At 30.5% G+C, this 13,090-nt stretch overlaps 2 protein-coding genes across 2 annotated transcripts in view; both read left to right on the forward strand.

The window, feature by feature from the left end:
- The window catches only part of LOC128163108 (COMM domain-containing protein 3-like), a 28,415-nt gene that overhangs the window by 12,240 nt on the left and 3,085 nt on the right, over positions 1 to 13,090 (forward strand). The window contains exons 6-9 of the mRNA XM_052826612.1: positions 1,046 to 1,190; positions 1,687 to 1,904; positions 3,203 to 3,228; positions 12,360 to 12,415. Coding sequence (XP_052682572.1) covers positions 1,046 to 1,190; positions 1,687 to 1,904; positions 3,203 to 3,228; positions 12,360 to 12,415 — 445 coding nt within the window. The remainder of the gene's footprint in view (positions 1 to 1,045; positions 1,191 to 1,686; positions 1,905 to 3,202; positions 3,229 to 12,359; positions 12,416 to 13,090) is intronic.
- Positions 6,461 to 9,212, forward strand: LOC128163107 (uncharacterized). Its single transcript, XM_052826610.1, has 4 exons — positions 6,461 to 6,609; positions 7,719 to 7,774; positions 8,252 to 8,419; positions 8,915 to 9,212. The coding sequence occupies exons 1-4, from the start codon at positions 6,476 to 6,478 to the stop codon at positions 9,154 to 9,156; spliced, it is 600 nt and encodes a 199-aa protein (XP_052682570.1). The 5' UTR covers positions 6,461 to 6,475; the 3' UTR covers positions 9,157 to 9,212.

A 13,090-nucleotide genomic window follows, 5' to 3' on the forward strand; every position in this document is an offset into this window, starting at 1 on the left:
TGCACTAATCAGGTCATATGCTTTACTTTTTGAATATGATACCATTTGCCATAAATTGTTAATTGTAAAGAAATTATCCAAAAAGAACATTTGTTTTAAAAATTAAAATACTTTTCTAAAAATAGACTATATACAAGGCTTTTTTGTTAAGAAGATTAATATAGCCAACGATATGTATATCCCTCTTCAATAGATAAGATAGAAGGAAAACGGTATAATATATTAGATAACATCCATTTAAAAAAAGAAAAGTTATATAAGTGAAAGTTACTTTTATACATTGTATCAATCATAAGATACAGCCTTTAAAATTGAATAAGTTTTTTAATCGAAATTGCTGAACTTTTTAAGTTTGTGTCATAAAGTGTCTCTTTTGGGGGGTGGTATAGTTTGCTAAAAGGTAATTCTATTTGATTATAAGTATATTATTAGGGTCAATATTGAAATAAAGAAATTTACGTTGTTTTAATATAATAACTTAAATTTTAGATTCAATATGACTGGACTATATGCTGTTCTTGGGCTTGTTGCTTTCATTTTGATTGGTAAGCATCATATATAACAATATTCAAGACTGATCAATTTTGCTAAAACAAGAAAATGAAAAATGTTTTAGACGTAAAATCTAACTTCATTTCAACATTTCATAAAACTATTTTTTTTCTACAAAGCTTTGCTTTTCTATAAGGTTTTTAAAAATCCTCAAAATGGTCATTCGAATATTTTTCTTTGTACTAAGAAATGTAACAGTACACTGAAATAGCGTTAGCGGGTTAAAAAGGCGGGTGTGAAAACTCAAAAAAGATTCAATGGTTTGTTGTATACAAATTTTGTGCACGTCTTCATAGTAAACGCAATATATTCACGATACATTCAACAATCTCTTGGACACTACTGAATTCGAAAAACTTACTTTGTAATGTGATAATTGTTAAATTCTCTCTCTCTCTCTCTCTCTCTCTCTCTCTCTCTCTCTCTCTCTCTCTCTCTCTCTCTTATTTATTTCTATATACGTTTCACAGACACGGCCAGTGCCAGGAGTAAGTACCGTATCGTGGAGTACAACTCAAGGGTCACTTCCTGGAAGGATGCACGTGACGCGTGCCGCCGGACAAGAGGCTGGGACCTGGCTAAGATTGAGAACAGGCAGGAGAACGAGGCCTTGAAATATCTCCTCGCCACGGAATGCAGTAAGTATATAACTTAGGTCCATTCTGCAGTATAAGACTTAAAAAAAAAATAATATGTACTCTGTCTCGATGCCTTATGATTAAAGCTATTTAAAAAAAAAGCTGAATTGTTGTTAAAATATTTGTCGATATAAGGTAAATACTTTCAAATTTGAAGCGTTAATTCATGTTGAGCATTCACTTGGTTTATTTCTAAATTGAATTTTATCAATTATTTAAATGCCAGACCCGTTAATTGTAAGGTTTTATCTTTGTATCTTTTCCAAAATTTAATTAGTAAATACGGCGGACCTTATTTTGTTTAAAGAATGAGCTTAAAAAGTATCGTTTTCCAAACAAATGTTACTTTAATTAGCAATACGTTCGTTTACATAATAAAAAAAGTTTTGATATAGGTTGCAATTTCCGAACACTCTGTAAAAGTAAAACCAAGGTGAAGGTCATTGATATGTTCATATTAAGTAATTTTGTTTAATTTTTTCCCTGTTTAATTCAGACAACGGAGGTGATGGGTGGTTCATTGGCGGGAGGTCCGAAAATGGCGTCTGGAAATGGGCAGACAACTCAGATATGCTGTTCGATGACTTCCCTCCCGTGCGCTCTTCTATAAATGGTGCCCGACCAACGTCCACGGTGATCAATTACGCCGTTATATTCAAGGGAGATTACCAGTGGGGATATGTGGCCCCTCGACCTACTCCCAGAATGGGCTACGTCTGTGAAAACATGAACTGTTAAAATTGTAATTGTTCAAATTGTAATTGTCAAAATTGTAATTGTCAAAATTGTAATTGGTGCAAAATAAAATGTTTGTATCAGTGTTATTATTTTTTCAGGTCTTATTTTATAGATGAAATTGTTGTCTCAGTGAAAACTAATTAATGTCGTAAAATAAGTAATATAATAGTATAAGATTATAAATTATTACATTAATAAATCTAAGTACAGTATTAATGATATTGATTTGTATTTGAGATAATATTTTTAGGTAGTACAACTAGGTTTACCGGGCATAAGTTAATTAATACCCTTAGAATATATTGTTCTATAAGATGGTCAATAAAAAAGTGTGCTCTGTGAAGGGAATCTATTTGTTTTTAGGTTTGTAAAGTTGGGTTGTATCGATGATTTGGTGAATTCGTTGAATTTAATTATCCTTGAACCTGTGATTTTCACTTTTCCCATGAAAATTAATGCCCACAAATATCAATTAAACTACAGTAGCTAGCCTGAAACTTCAAGTACTTTTAAGAAAATTTCAGCTTGTTGCATGTCCAGTCTGGCAAATGCAAAGTTCATGTAATTGGAATTCACTGTAGATGTAAATTTAATATGATACACAATTCGTATACATAACTGTAATGCATTTTTTGATGGGATTTAAAACATTTCATTTGTCATGTTTGGAGTAAGAAAACTTTAATATAAATTATATCATCAAGTTACATCGTTCTATCAACTCAATAGACACGCTGGGCCGCTTGTTGTCTTGAATGAATGAATAAATCTGTTCATATAATTATGCATTCCGAATAATCAATTGCATGGTCTGGTCAGTTATATGGTGTAATGCAAAAGCAGTAGCACATAATATGCATTTAAAACAATGTGTGCATTCGACTTTCTTGAGTATATAATTTATTGACAGTTTCTCCCACATGTCAAGCAACGGCTTTCATAGCAATTTCGGAATCACAAAGTTAAATCATGCTTGATTTTTAAAACTACGATTTACGATGTGCTTCGTTCGATATTCATTTATCTATATGTATTATATACGTACACAATGTACTAAAAATATTACATTTTCAATTTTTGTAAACATATTTGTGATTGACGCAAAATTTATGATACTAGTATCGTATACATGTACAAGGTTATTTTTGCGCAATGTGTAATTTTCGCTCCTCTTTCCTTGTAAACAGTTTCGCCCCCATCTCCCAGACACAGTTGTGGTTAAAGAGAGATAATTTGAGACATCTGTAATCGTCTAGTCTCATATCTGATCACAGACGAAGGCGAAATGGGTCGAGAAAACGTAGGTGAATGTTTCCTTGTACACAGTAATTACCGGTATATACTTTTTGGATCACCTCATGTCTTGCTTGTCTCCATCCGTGTTTAGGCCTATTTGTCACCATTCCACATTTTGCTTTAGAACAACATAAGCACAAACATTCATCCTCAGGAGTCAAGAGATCTAAATATACTTACATCAAATTAGTGATTGGTCAATGCTAATCATCTTTGCCTTCATTTCATGATCAATGTCAGCTTTGAGAGCCATGGATGCAGATGGATATTAAAGGGACCTAAACATGATTTTGGCGTAACAGTTTTAGATTTTATTTTTCTATTTCAATATCTAGAACATTTCCATTTGGATAAAAACAATTCATACACCATCGCGAATCATGAGAGACCTTATATAAAAATTATTTGTGAACAAAAATGAGCCATTGTAACAATGATATCTTACCTCTGTTCCTTGATTGTAACTTCACCTTTAACTTTTAATTAAGTAACCATTTTCCGCATTAAAAATATAAAATAAAATCTTTTAGTTAAGTAACCATTTTCCACATTGAAAATAGAAAATAAAATATTGATCTTAAATCGTATCTATGTCCCTTTAATAATAATTTTGATGCTGACCATAGGAAATAATTTAAACGCTAAAAATATAGTTTATTATATCCTGAGTACAATGTATTCCGTGAATTTAACCTATTTGAGGTAGTTTTGTAACTATTTTGGGTCATCATTTCCAGTAAATTTTTTTCCAGTTTACACGCATTTTTTCACCCATCTTTTATTTAGCATTTTTTTATTGTATAAAATGGTTTACTTGGCTGTGCATTCTGAATGATTAACCAAAATTTGAATGTTAGAATTAAGTCAAGTTACAAGCGAGATATAGGGGTCAGAATCTATGGTATGCAAACAAAGCTCAAGTCTTATATTTGTTTACAAATAGTGTAATGTAATTACCATTTCTTTGACAAAATGACTCGTGGCAAACAAGAAAAAAATGATTCAATGTGTTCAAAATAATACCATAGACAAAAGAAAACATTTGCTTGAAACTAAAAAAATATTATAATTAATCATTCTAGACATTAAAAATGGATATAAAATTTGAAAATTTGTTAGTCTTCGAGTTATGAATTAGATAGAGAGCTCACATTTCTTTCTTTAAACAAATTGATATGATAAATGTGACATGATATTGTTTACATTTTCAATGTTGAAAAGAAAATTCCAGGTCTAGACCTAAAATGAATGTGACAAACACTAGGAATTGTTACGACTTAGCAGATAGAACAATCATAACAAAAACACTTTTATAGGTGATTTGAACCAATGTAAACTAAATTCTGGAATCTGAATTCTGGAATCTTAAGAAGAAACTGAAAAATACAGATAAGCGCTTTCATATTTTTCTTTAGAGTGAACTTGTATGATACTGCATAAATACATATTTAAGTAACATACTGTTTATAAACATAAGATAATTTTCTTCTTTTTTTTTGCATTATTATTAATATTACAAAAAATACAGTTATTAAAACTCTCCATTGCACATTCATATACGCAGCCAAATTGTAAAATGTGTAAAAAAAAAAAAGTTAAAAGAACACTAAATTTATGTTTTGTGGGCCATTAATAGTAATAAAAGTACAATTTGTCACGATTATTGTGGTTGCCAACCGCACGAGACAACAGGTGTCATCATTTGTAAAATCGTACAGAAACCTTCACCTCATTTATTTACCTGTTAAATGGCTATCGTTTGACACGTCTGCAGGTTATGTCGCATAAAATTATGATTTCTTATTTACATACGGTGCCTAGCTTTATCAAAATTTCAATGCAGAGAATGAATATCTCGAAATATAAACTTCAAGGATGCCAAAATCATTTCGGTCATGGTGGTTTTTAATTTTCATTTCAATTTTTAGCTCAATAAGGCTCAAGTGAGCTTTTCTGATCGAAAATTTCCGTTGTTGTTGTTGTTGTCGTAGTAAACGTTTCACGTTTTCATCTTCTTCTCAAGATCCACTGGGTCAATTTCAATCAAACTTAACGGAAAGCATCTTTGGGGGAACCTATTACACAACCAATTTCTTAAACAAAGTTATTAAAAAATACACAAAACAATTTTGAATTAGTCCTTCCCTTATATGTTTAAATTGTTTTTAATACATATTAATTTAGAAAAATTGAGAAATATTTTCTTTATCATTTTTTAAACGATTTTGTTTAAAACACGACATATATCTTTATTTTGAAATGTTATACTGTACGTTATGGTTTTATTTAAGTTGGAAATAAATACGAAGCCCGTAAAGTTTGTTGTTTGTGGTTTCTTAAAATTAGGTCAAAGAGTTGTAATAAACAAACATTGTTAAGCTACATTTCCCAGAAACGTGTAGGTTTTACCCGAACTAATAAAAAAACCCTCATCATACGTTTCTCAATTTTTAAATGTTTGATAGCTGTGGTCCCCAATCCGACAAACATATGTAAAAAAAAAAAGTTTTTGGTTATTCACATTTTTTTATAATAAATAAACAAAAGGTTAACGTTTGAGCTGAAAAGAAGTTCACTCTGTTGAGATAATAAAAAAATATTCATTTAAAACCATTACAAATTTTTATTTGTAATGTTAACACTAGTGCTTATACTTAACTACACTTTATTATACTGAATATGTATAGTCGGTACTTGCAATTATGTGTGTCAGTATTATAACTTAGTGTACTATTAAGTACCTAGTTTTTAATTGTAGACAACTTATTCAGTAGTATATAGAACGTCTCAACATTCAAACAGTCATAAAATAACTGGCCAGTGTATTAATGATATGTGCTTATAAACTAGTATAGGTTTAGACTTGTAAACAAAAGTACTTGTTTACTGGTAAAGAGGGTTTTTTTCTAAAAATTTTGATTTTTCCATGAATTTTAAGCGCATGCTTGGTTAATGACATCCTCTTTGCCTTTTTGTGCAGGAATAATAACTGAAATAAAAAAGTACTTATTGATAAATCTGCATTTCTGTTTATAACTTAGCATCATTTCATTTTGATTCTTTCGTGATTTGAATTAAGGTAATTTATTCAAATCCACGCACTGTCATGTGTAATTTATTTAAGGTGTACAAGTCAACAAAACTGTAACGGGTCGGGAAAACAAAAAATGGAAAATTCGATGTTTTGTTTTCAAAAAATTAAGCACTGTTATATTGCTTCCAGTCAAAAATAATAAATAATAATATGACATATGAGCTGCGGATTTTTATTTGACAATATATTACTGAATTTTAATCACGTTCTATACGGGATCGGTCTTGCAAATACTATATATAGGTTGCAGGGACAAACAAGTTTTTATTTGTATCAAGGGCATTTAGCAAGGTAAGTTAGCCCTTGAAAAAAAAATTAAGATGTATTTAAAATTCATTATGACCACTGCTAATTAAAATGTTGTTTTGTATGTTTAAGCTAAGTGTGGTCTACGTTTAAATTCAAATATGATTCTATTAGATTGAACAAATTTCAATGTTTTACTTTTAGAACCTTTTAAATTCCTAGTCATGCAATAGGTAAATATTTTAAATAAAATATGGGAAATATGTGTTTTGGCAAAAAAGTGCTATTTTAAAAATTTTGAATGTACAATGTACATGAGATCTTAATGTTTACAAAAACATATCATTTAATTTCATTTATTTAATTTATAACACAGGCCATGTACTGTAAAATATGTTTTGTTGAGGACAACAGTAGTGAAATTTTTCCCATATATTTTCTTATAAAAACATTACTAAAGAACATTATTCAGCAAAGTACTAATTAGGTCTGTCTTGTAATTTTAGATATGATATTAATTGCCGTAAGCTGGTATTAGTGAAAAGGTTATCCAAAGAGTGAACATTATTCAACATAACATGTTTATCTCTCTGGGGGGAAATAGTAATTTTGCACTGAAAATTCATTTTACTTTAATGGGGCTGACTGTTCAGCGTATATTACAATGCACTAATCAGGTCATATGCTTTACTTTTTGAATATGATACCATTTGCCATAAATTGTTATTTGTAAAGAAATTATCCAAAAAGAACATTTGTTTTAAAAATCAAAATACTTTTCTAAAAATAGACTATATACAAGGATTTTTTGTTAAGAAGATTAATATAGCCATCGATATGTATATCCCTATTAAATAGATAAGATAGAAGGAAAACGGTATAATATGTTAGATAACATCCATTAAAAAAAAGAAAAGTTATATAAGTGAAAGTTATTATTATACATTGTATCGATAATAAGATACAGCCTTTAAAATTGAATAAGTTTTTTAATCGAAATTGCTGAACTTTTTAAGTTTGTGTCATAAAGTGTCTCTTTTTGGGGGTGGCATAGTTTTCTAAAAGGTAATTCTATTTGATTATAAGTATATTATTAGGGTCAATATTAAAATAAAGAAATTTACATTGTTTTAATATAATAACTTAAATTTTAGATTCAATATGACTGGACTATATGCTGTTCTTGGGCTTGTTGCTTTCATTTTGATTGGTAAGCATCATATATAACAATATTCAAGACTGATCATTTTTGCTAAAACAAGAAAATGAAAAATGTTTTAGACGTAAAATCTAACTTCATTTCAACATTTCATAAAACTATTTTTTTTCTACAAAGCTTTGCTTTTCTATAAGGTTTTTAAAAATCCTCAAAATGGTCATTCGAATATTTTTCTTTGTACTAAGAAATGTAACAGTACACTGAAATAGCGTTAGCGGGTTAAAAAGGCGGGTGTGAAAACTCAAAAAAAAATTCAATGGTTTGTTGTATACAAATTTTGTGCACGTCTTCATAGTAGACGCAATATATTCACGATACATTCAACAATCTCTTGGACACTACTGAATTCGAAAAACTTACATTGTAATGTGATAATTGTTAAATTCTCTCTCTCTCTCTCTCTCTCTCTCTCTCTCTCTCTCTCTCTCTCTCTCTCTCCTCTTATTTATTTCTATATACGTTTCACAGACACGGCCAGTGCCAGGAGTAAGTACCGTATCGTGGGGTACAACTCAAGGGTCACTTCCTGGAAGGATGCACGTGACGCGTGCCGCCGGACAAGAGGCTGGGACCTGGCTAAGATTGAGAACAGGCAGGAGAACGAGGCCTTGAAATATCTCCTCGCCACGGAATGCAGTAAGTATATAACTTAGGTCCATTCTGCAGTATAAGACTTAAAAAAAATAATATGTACTCTGTCTCGATGCCTTATGATTAAAGCTATTTAAAAAAAAGCTGAATTGTTGTTAAAATATTTGTCGATATAAGGTAAATACTTTCAAATTTCAAGCGTTAATTCATGTTGAGCATTCACTTGGTTTTTTTTCAAATTGAGTTTTATCAATTATTTAAATGCCAGACCCGTTAATTGTAAGGTTTTATCTTTGTATCTTTTCCAAAATTTAATTAGTAAATACGGCGGACCTTAATTTTTTTAAAGAATGAGCTTAAAAAGTATCGTTTTCCAATCAAATGTTACTTTAATTAGCAATATCTTCGTTTACATAATAAAAAATAGTTTTGATATAGGTTGCACTTTCCGAACACTCTGTAAAAGTAAAACCAAGGTGAAGGTCATTGATATGTTCATATTAAGTAATTTTGTTTAATTTTTTTCTCTGTTTAATTCAGACAACGGAGGTGATGGGTGGTTCATTGGCGGGAGGTCCGAAAATGGCGTCTGGAAATGGGCAGACAACTCAGATATGCTGTTCGATGACTTCCCTCCCGTGCGCTCTTCTATAAATGGTGCCCGACCAACGTCCACGGTGATCAATTACGCCGTCATATTCAAGGGAGATTACCAGTGGGGATATGTGGCCCCTCGACCTACTCCCAGAATGGGCTACGTCTGTGAAAACATGAACTGTTAAAATTGTAATTGTTAAAATTGTAATTGTCCAATAATTGTCAAAATTGTAATTGATCCAAAATAAAATGTTTGTATCAATGTTATTGTTTTGTCAGGTCTTATTTTATAAATGAAATTGTTGGCTCAGTGAAAACTAACTGATGTCGTAAAATAAGTAATGTAATAGTATAAGATTATAAAGTATTACATTAATAAATCTAAATACAGTATTAATGATATTGATTTGTACTTAAGATAGTATATTTAGGTAGAACAACTAGTTTTACCGGGCATAAGTTAATTAATACCCTTAGAATATATTGTTCTATTATATGGTCAGTTAAAAAGTGTGCTCTATGAAAGGAATCTATTGGTTTTTAGGTTTGTAGAGTTGGGTTGTATTGGTCTATTGATTTGGTGAATTCGTTGAATTTAATTACCTTTGAAACTGTGATTTTCATATTCCCCTGAAAATTAATGCCCACAAATATTAATGAAACTACAGTAGCTAGCCTGAAACTTCAAGTACTTTTAAGAAAATTCCAGCTTGTTGCATGTCCAGTCTGGCAAATGCAAAGTACATGTAATTGGAATTCACTGTAGATGTAAATTTAATATGATGCACAATTCGTTTACATAGCTGTAATGCATTTTTTGGATTTAAAACATTTCATTTGTCATGTTTGGAGTAAGAAAACTTTAATATAAATTATATCATCAAGTTACATCGTTTTATCAACTCAATAGACACTCTGGGCCGCTTGTTGTCTTGAATGAATGAATAAATCTGTTCATATGATTATGCATTTTGAAAAATCAATTGCGTAGTCTGGTCAGTTATATGGTGTAATGAAAAAGCAGTAGCACATAATATGCATTTAAAACAATGTTTGCATTCTACTTTCTTGAGCATATAACTTATTGACAGTTTCTCTCATAAGTCAAGCAACGACTTTCACAGCAATTTCGGAATCACAAAGTTAAATCATGCTTAATTTTTAAAACTTCGATGTACGATTTGCTCCGTTTGATATTCATTTATCTATATGTATTGTATACTATTACAAATTAATGTATTTCAAATATTATATTTTCAATTTTTGTAAAAATATTTGTGATTTACGCAAATTATATAATACTAGTATCGTATACATGTACATGTACAAGGTTATTTTTGTGCAATGTGTAATTTTCGCTCCTCTTCCCTTGTAAACATTTTCGCCCCGATCTCCCAGACACAGTTGTGGTTAAAGAGAGATAATTGGATACATCTGAAATCGCTTAGTCTCATATTTGATCACAGACAAAGGCGAAATGGGTCGAGAAAACGTAGGTGAATGTTTCCTTGTACACAGTAATTACCGGTATATACTTTTTGGATCACCTCATGTCTTGCTTGTCTCCATCCGTGTTTAGGCCTATTACCATTCCACATTTTGTTTTAAAACAAAGTGAGCACAAAAATTCATCATCAGGAGTCAAGAGATCTTAATATACTTACAACAAATTAGTGATTGGTCATTGCTAATCATCTTTGCCTTCATTGCATGATCAATGTCAGCTTTGAGAGCCATGGATGCAGATGGATATTAAAGGGACCTAAACATGATTTTGGCGTAAAAGTTTTAGATTTTTTTTTCTATTTCAATATCTAGAACATTTCCATTTGGATAAAAACAAATCATACACCATCACAAATCATGAGACCCTTATATAGAAATTATTTGTGAACAATAATGAGCCATTGTAGCAATGATATTTTACCTCTGTTCCTTGATTGTAACTTCACCTTTAACTTTTAATTAAGTAACCATTTTCCGCATTAAAAATAAAAAAATAAAATCTTTTAATTAAGTAACCATTTTCCACATTGAAAATAGAAAATAAAATAATGATCTTAAATCGTATCTATGTCCCTTTAATAATAATTTTGATGCTGACCATAGGAGATAATTTAAACGCTAAAATATAGTTCATTATATCCTGAGTACAATGTATTCCGTGAATTTAACCTATGTGAGGTAGTTTTGTAACTATTTTGGGTCATCATTTCCAGTATTCAAAATAATTAGCTCCAAATTTATTTACATTTATCTAAATAAGCACGTACACCAACAGAAAAGCTTAATAATTATTGTTGTTTTCAATGTTTATAGAGTGCATCATGAAACAAAAGTGTCTTTTAAGTGGCAAAAACAGATCATGGGCATTTTTGTTATTTTTTCAATATGTGCAACCAGTAACCTTGCTTCCAGCTAGAAAATATATTATAAATAGTAAAATGACTGATGAGCAATTACAGCTCCTCTATTATATGGCCATAGTGTCTGACTATAATTCACGTTTTCAATTTGGGATTGTCCTTCAATGTATTCCGTGAATTTAACCTATGTGAGGTAGTTTTGTAACTATTTTGGGTCATCATTTCCAGTATTCAAAATAATTAGCTCCAAATTTATTTACATTTATCTAAATAAGCACGTACACCAACAGAAAAGCTTAATAATTATTGTTGTTTTCAATGTTTATAGAGTGCATCATGAAACAAAAGTGTCTTTTTAGTGGCAAAAACAGATCATGGGCATTTTTGTTATTTTTTCAATATGTGCAATCAGTAAACCTTGCTTCCAGCTAGAAAATATATCATAAATAGTAAAATGACTGATGAGCAATTACAGCTCCTCTATTATATGGCCATAGTGTCTGACTTTAATTCACGTTTTCAATTTGGGATTGTCCTTCAAATTGCTATATAAACCGATGTGGCATAAACGTTTGTCCATCCGAATAACAGCCTTTGTATGTACAAGGTAAGTCAACTTTTTAATAATTCAATGCATGATTTTTTTTTTAGTTTTGAAAAATTACGAATAGTATCACTGTATACAGGGTTATTTTCGCCCCGTGTTATTTTCGCCATTCAACGTTTGCAAATGGCTTCGCTCAGTCTTGAAATTTCTCAGATAAAGTTGTGTTGGAGAAAATAAAATTTGAGACATTGGAATTCGCCAAGTCTTAAATTAGCCACAGACAATGAGGGCTAAAGGGGCGAAAATTAAACGAATTAACTTTCTTAAATCATTCTTCAACTTTCTAATCAGACTTTCTTATTCGTCTAAATTTTACATTAGAATTTCAAAAAATTTCTTTACAAATTGTAATTGTCAAGTTTTTCGTTATTGCAGTGTGATATTAAAGCTCTAATTATTCACTCATTTTTTGAAGATCAAAGATGACTGGTCTGAACGTTATACTTGGATTCGTTACTTTCATTTTGATTGGTAAGTATGAAAAAATAAGAATGGAAAATATGCATTAAATTATATAACGTTATATCAAGTAATGTTCACTCAATGTAATAAGCAAGATACTGAAATGATACTACTCGTCTTAAATTTTAAATATATAAAACTACAAAGTGTACGAGGAACCCCAATATTCCGATATTTGTTCATTACTTTTACGGGATTTTTTTGTCTTAAAAACAGTAAATTTTGAAAAATTACGATTAGTAATACTGTACACATGGCTATTTTCGCCCCGTGTTATTTTCGCCCTTCAATGTTTGCAAATCGATTCGTCCCGTCTTGAATATGCCCAGATGCAGTTGTGTGAGAGGAGATAAAATTTAAGACATTCAATTGACCCGGTCTTAAATTCGCCCACTGACGGAGGGGGGGGGGCGAAATGGGCAAAAATCAAAAATTAAACTGGTGGATATTTCCCAGGATACAGTAAAATGTTTCACATTGGTCCCTTTTTTAAAAAAAAATTTTGACTCACTGTTTGACAGTAACTTTTTCTGGAAAAACTATTATTTCAACCTTTATTAACAAAGTTTAGCTTGCCTTTTTTAATTTAAAAAATTATTTCAAAATGAATAATAGTATGATCGTGATGTAATTCTGAAATGATGTGATGTTGAAGGAGAGACGGTTTTGTGAAATATGAAATTC

This window comes from Crassostrea angulata, chromosome 9 (assembly GCF_025612915.1).
Source record: "Crassostrea angulata isolate pt1a10 chromosome 9, ASM2561291v2, whole genome shotgun sequence".
In the NCBI taxonomy this organism is placed as follows: domain Eukaryota; kingdom Metazoa; phylum Mollusca; class Bivalvia; order Ostreida; family Ostreidae; genus Magallana; species Magallana angulata.

Coding starts and splice junctions, on each gene's coding strand:
- LOC128163107 (XM_052826610.1), top strand. CDS start 6,476: ATGAGCTGCGGATTTTTATTTGACAATATATTACTGAATTTTAATCAC. Junction 7,775..8,251: donor TGTTGCTTTCATTTTGATTG/GTAAGCATCATA, acceptor TACGTTTCACAG/ACACGGCCAGTGCCAGGAGT. Junction 8,420..8,914: donor TCTCCTCGCCACGGAATGCA/GTAAGTATATAA, acceptor TGTTTAATTCAG/ACAACGGAGGTGATGGGTGG.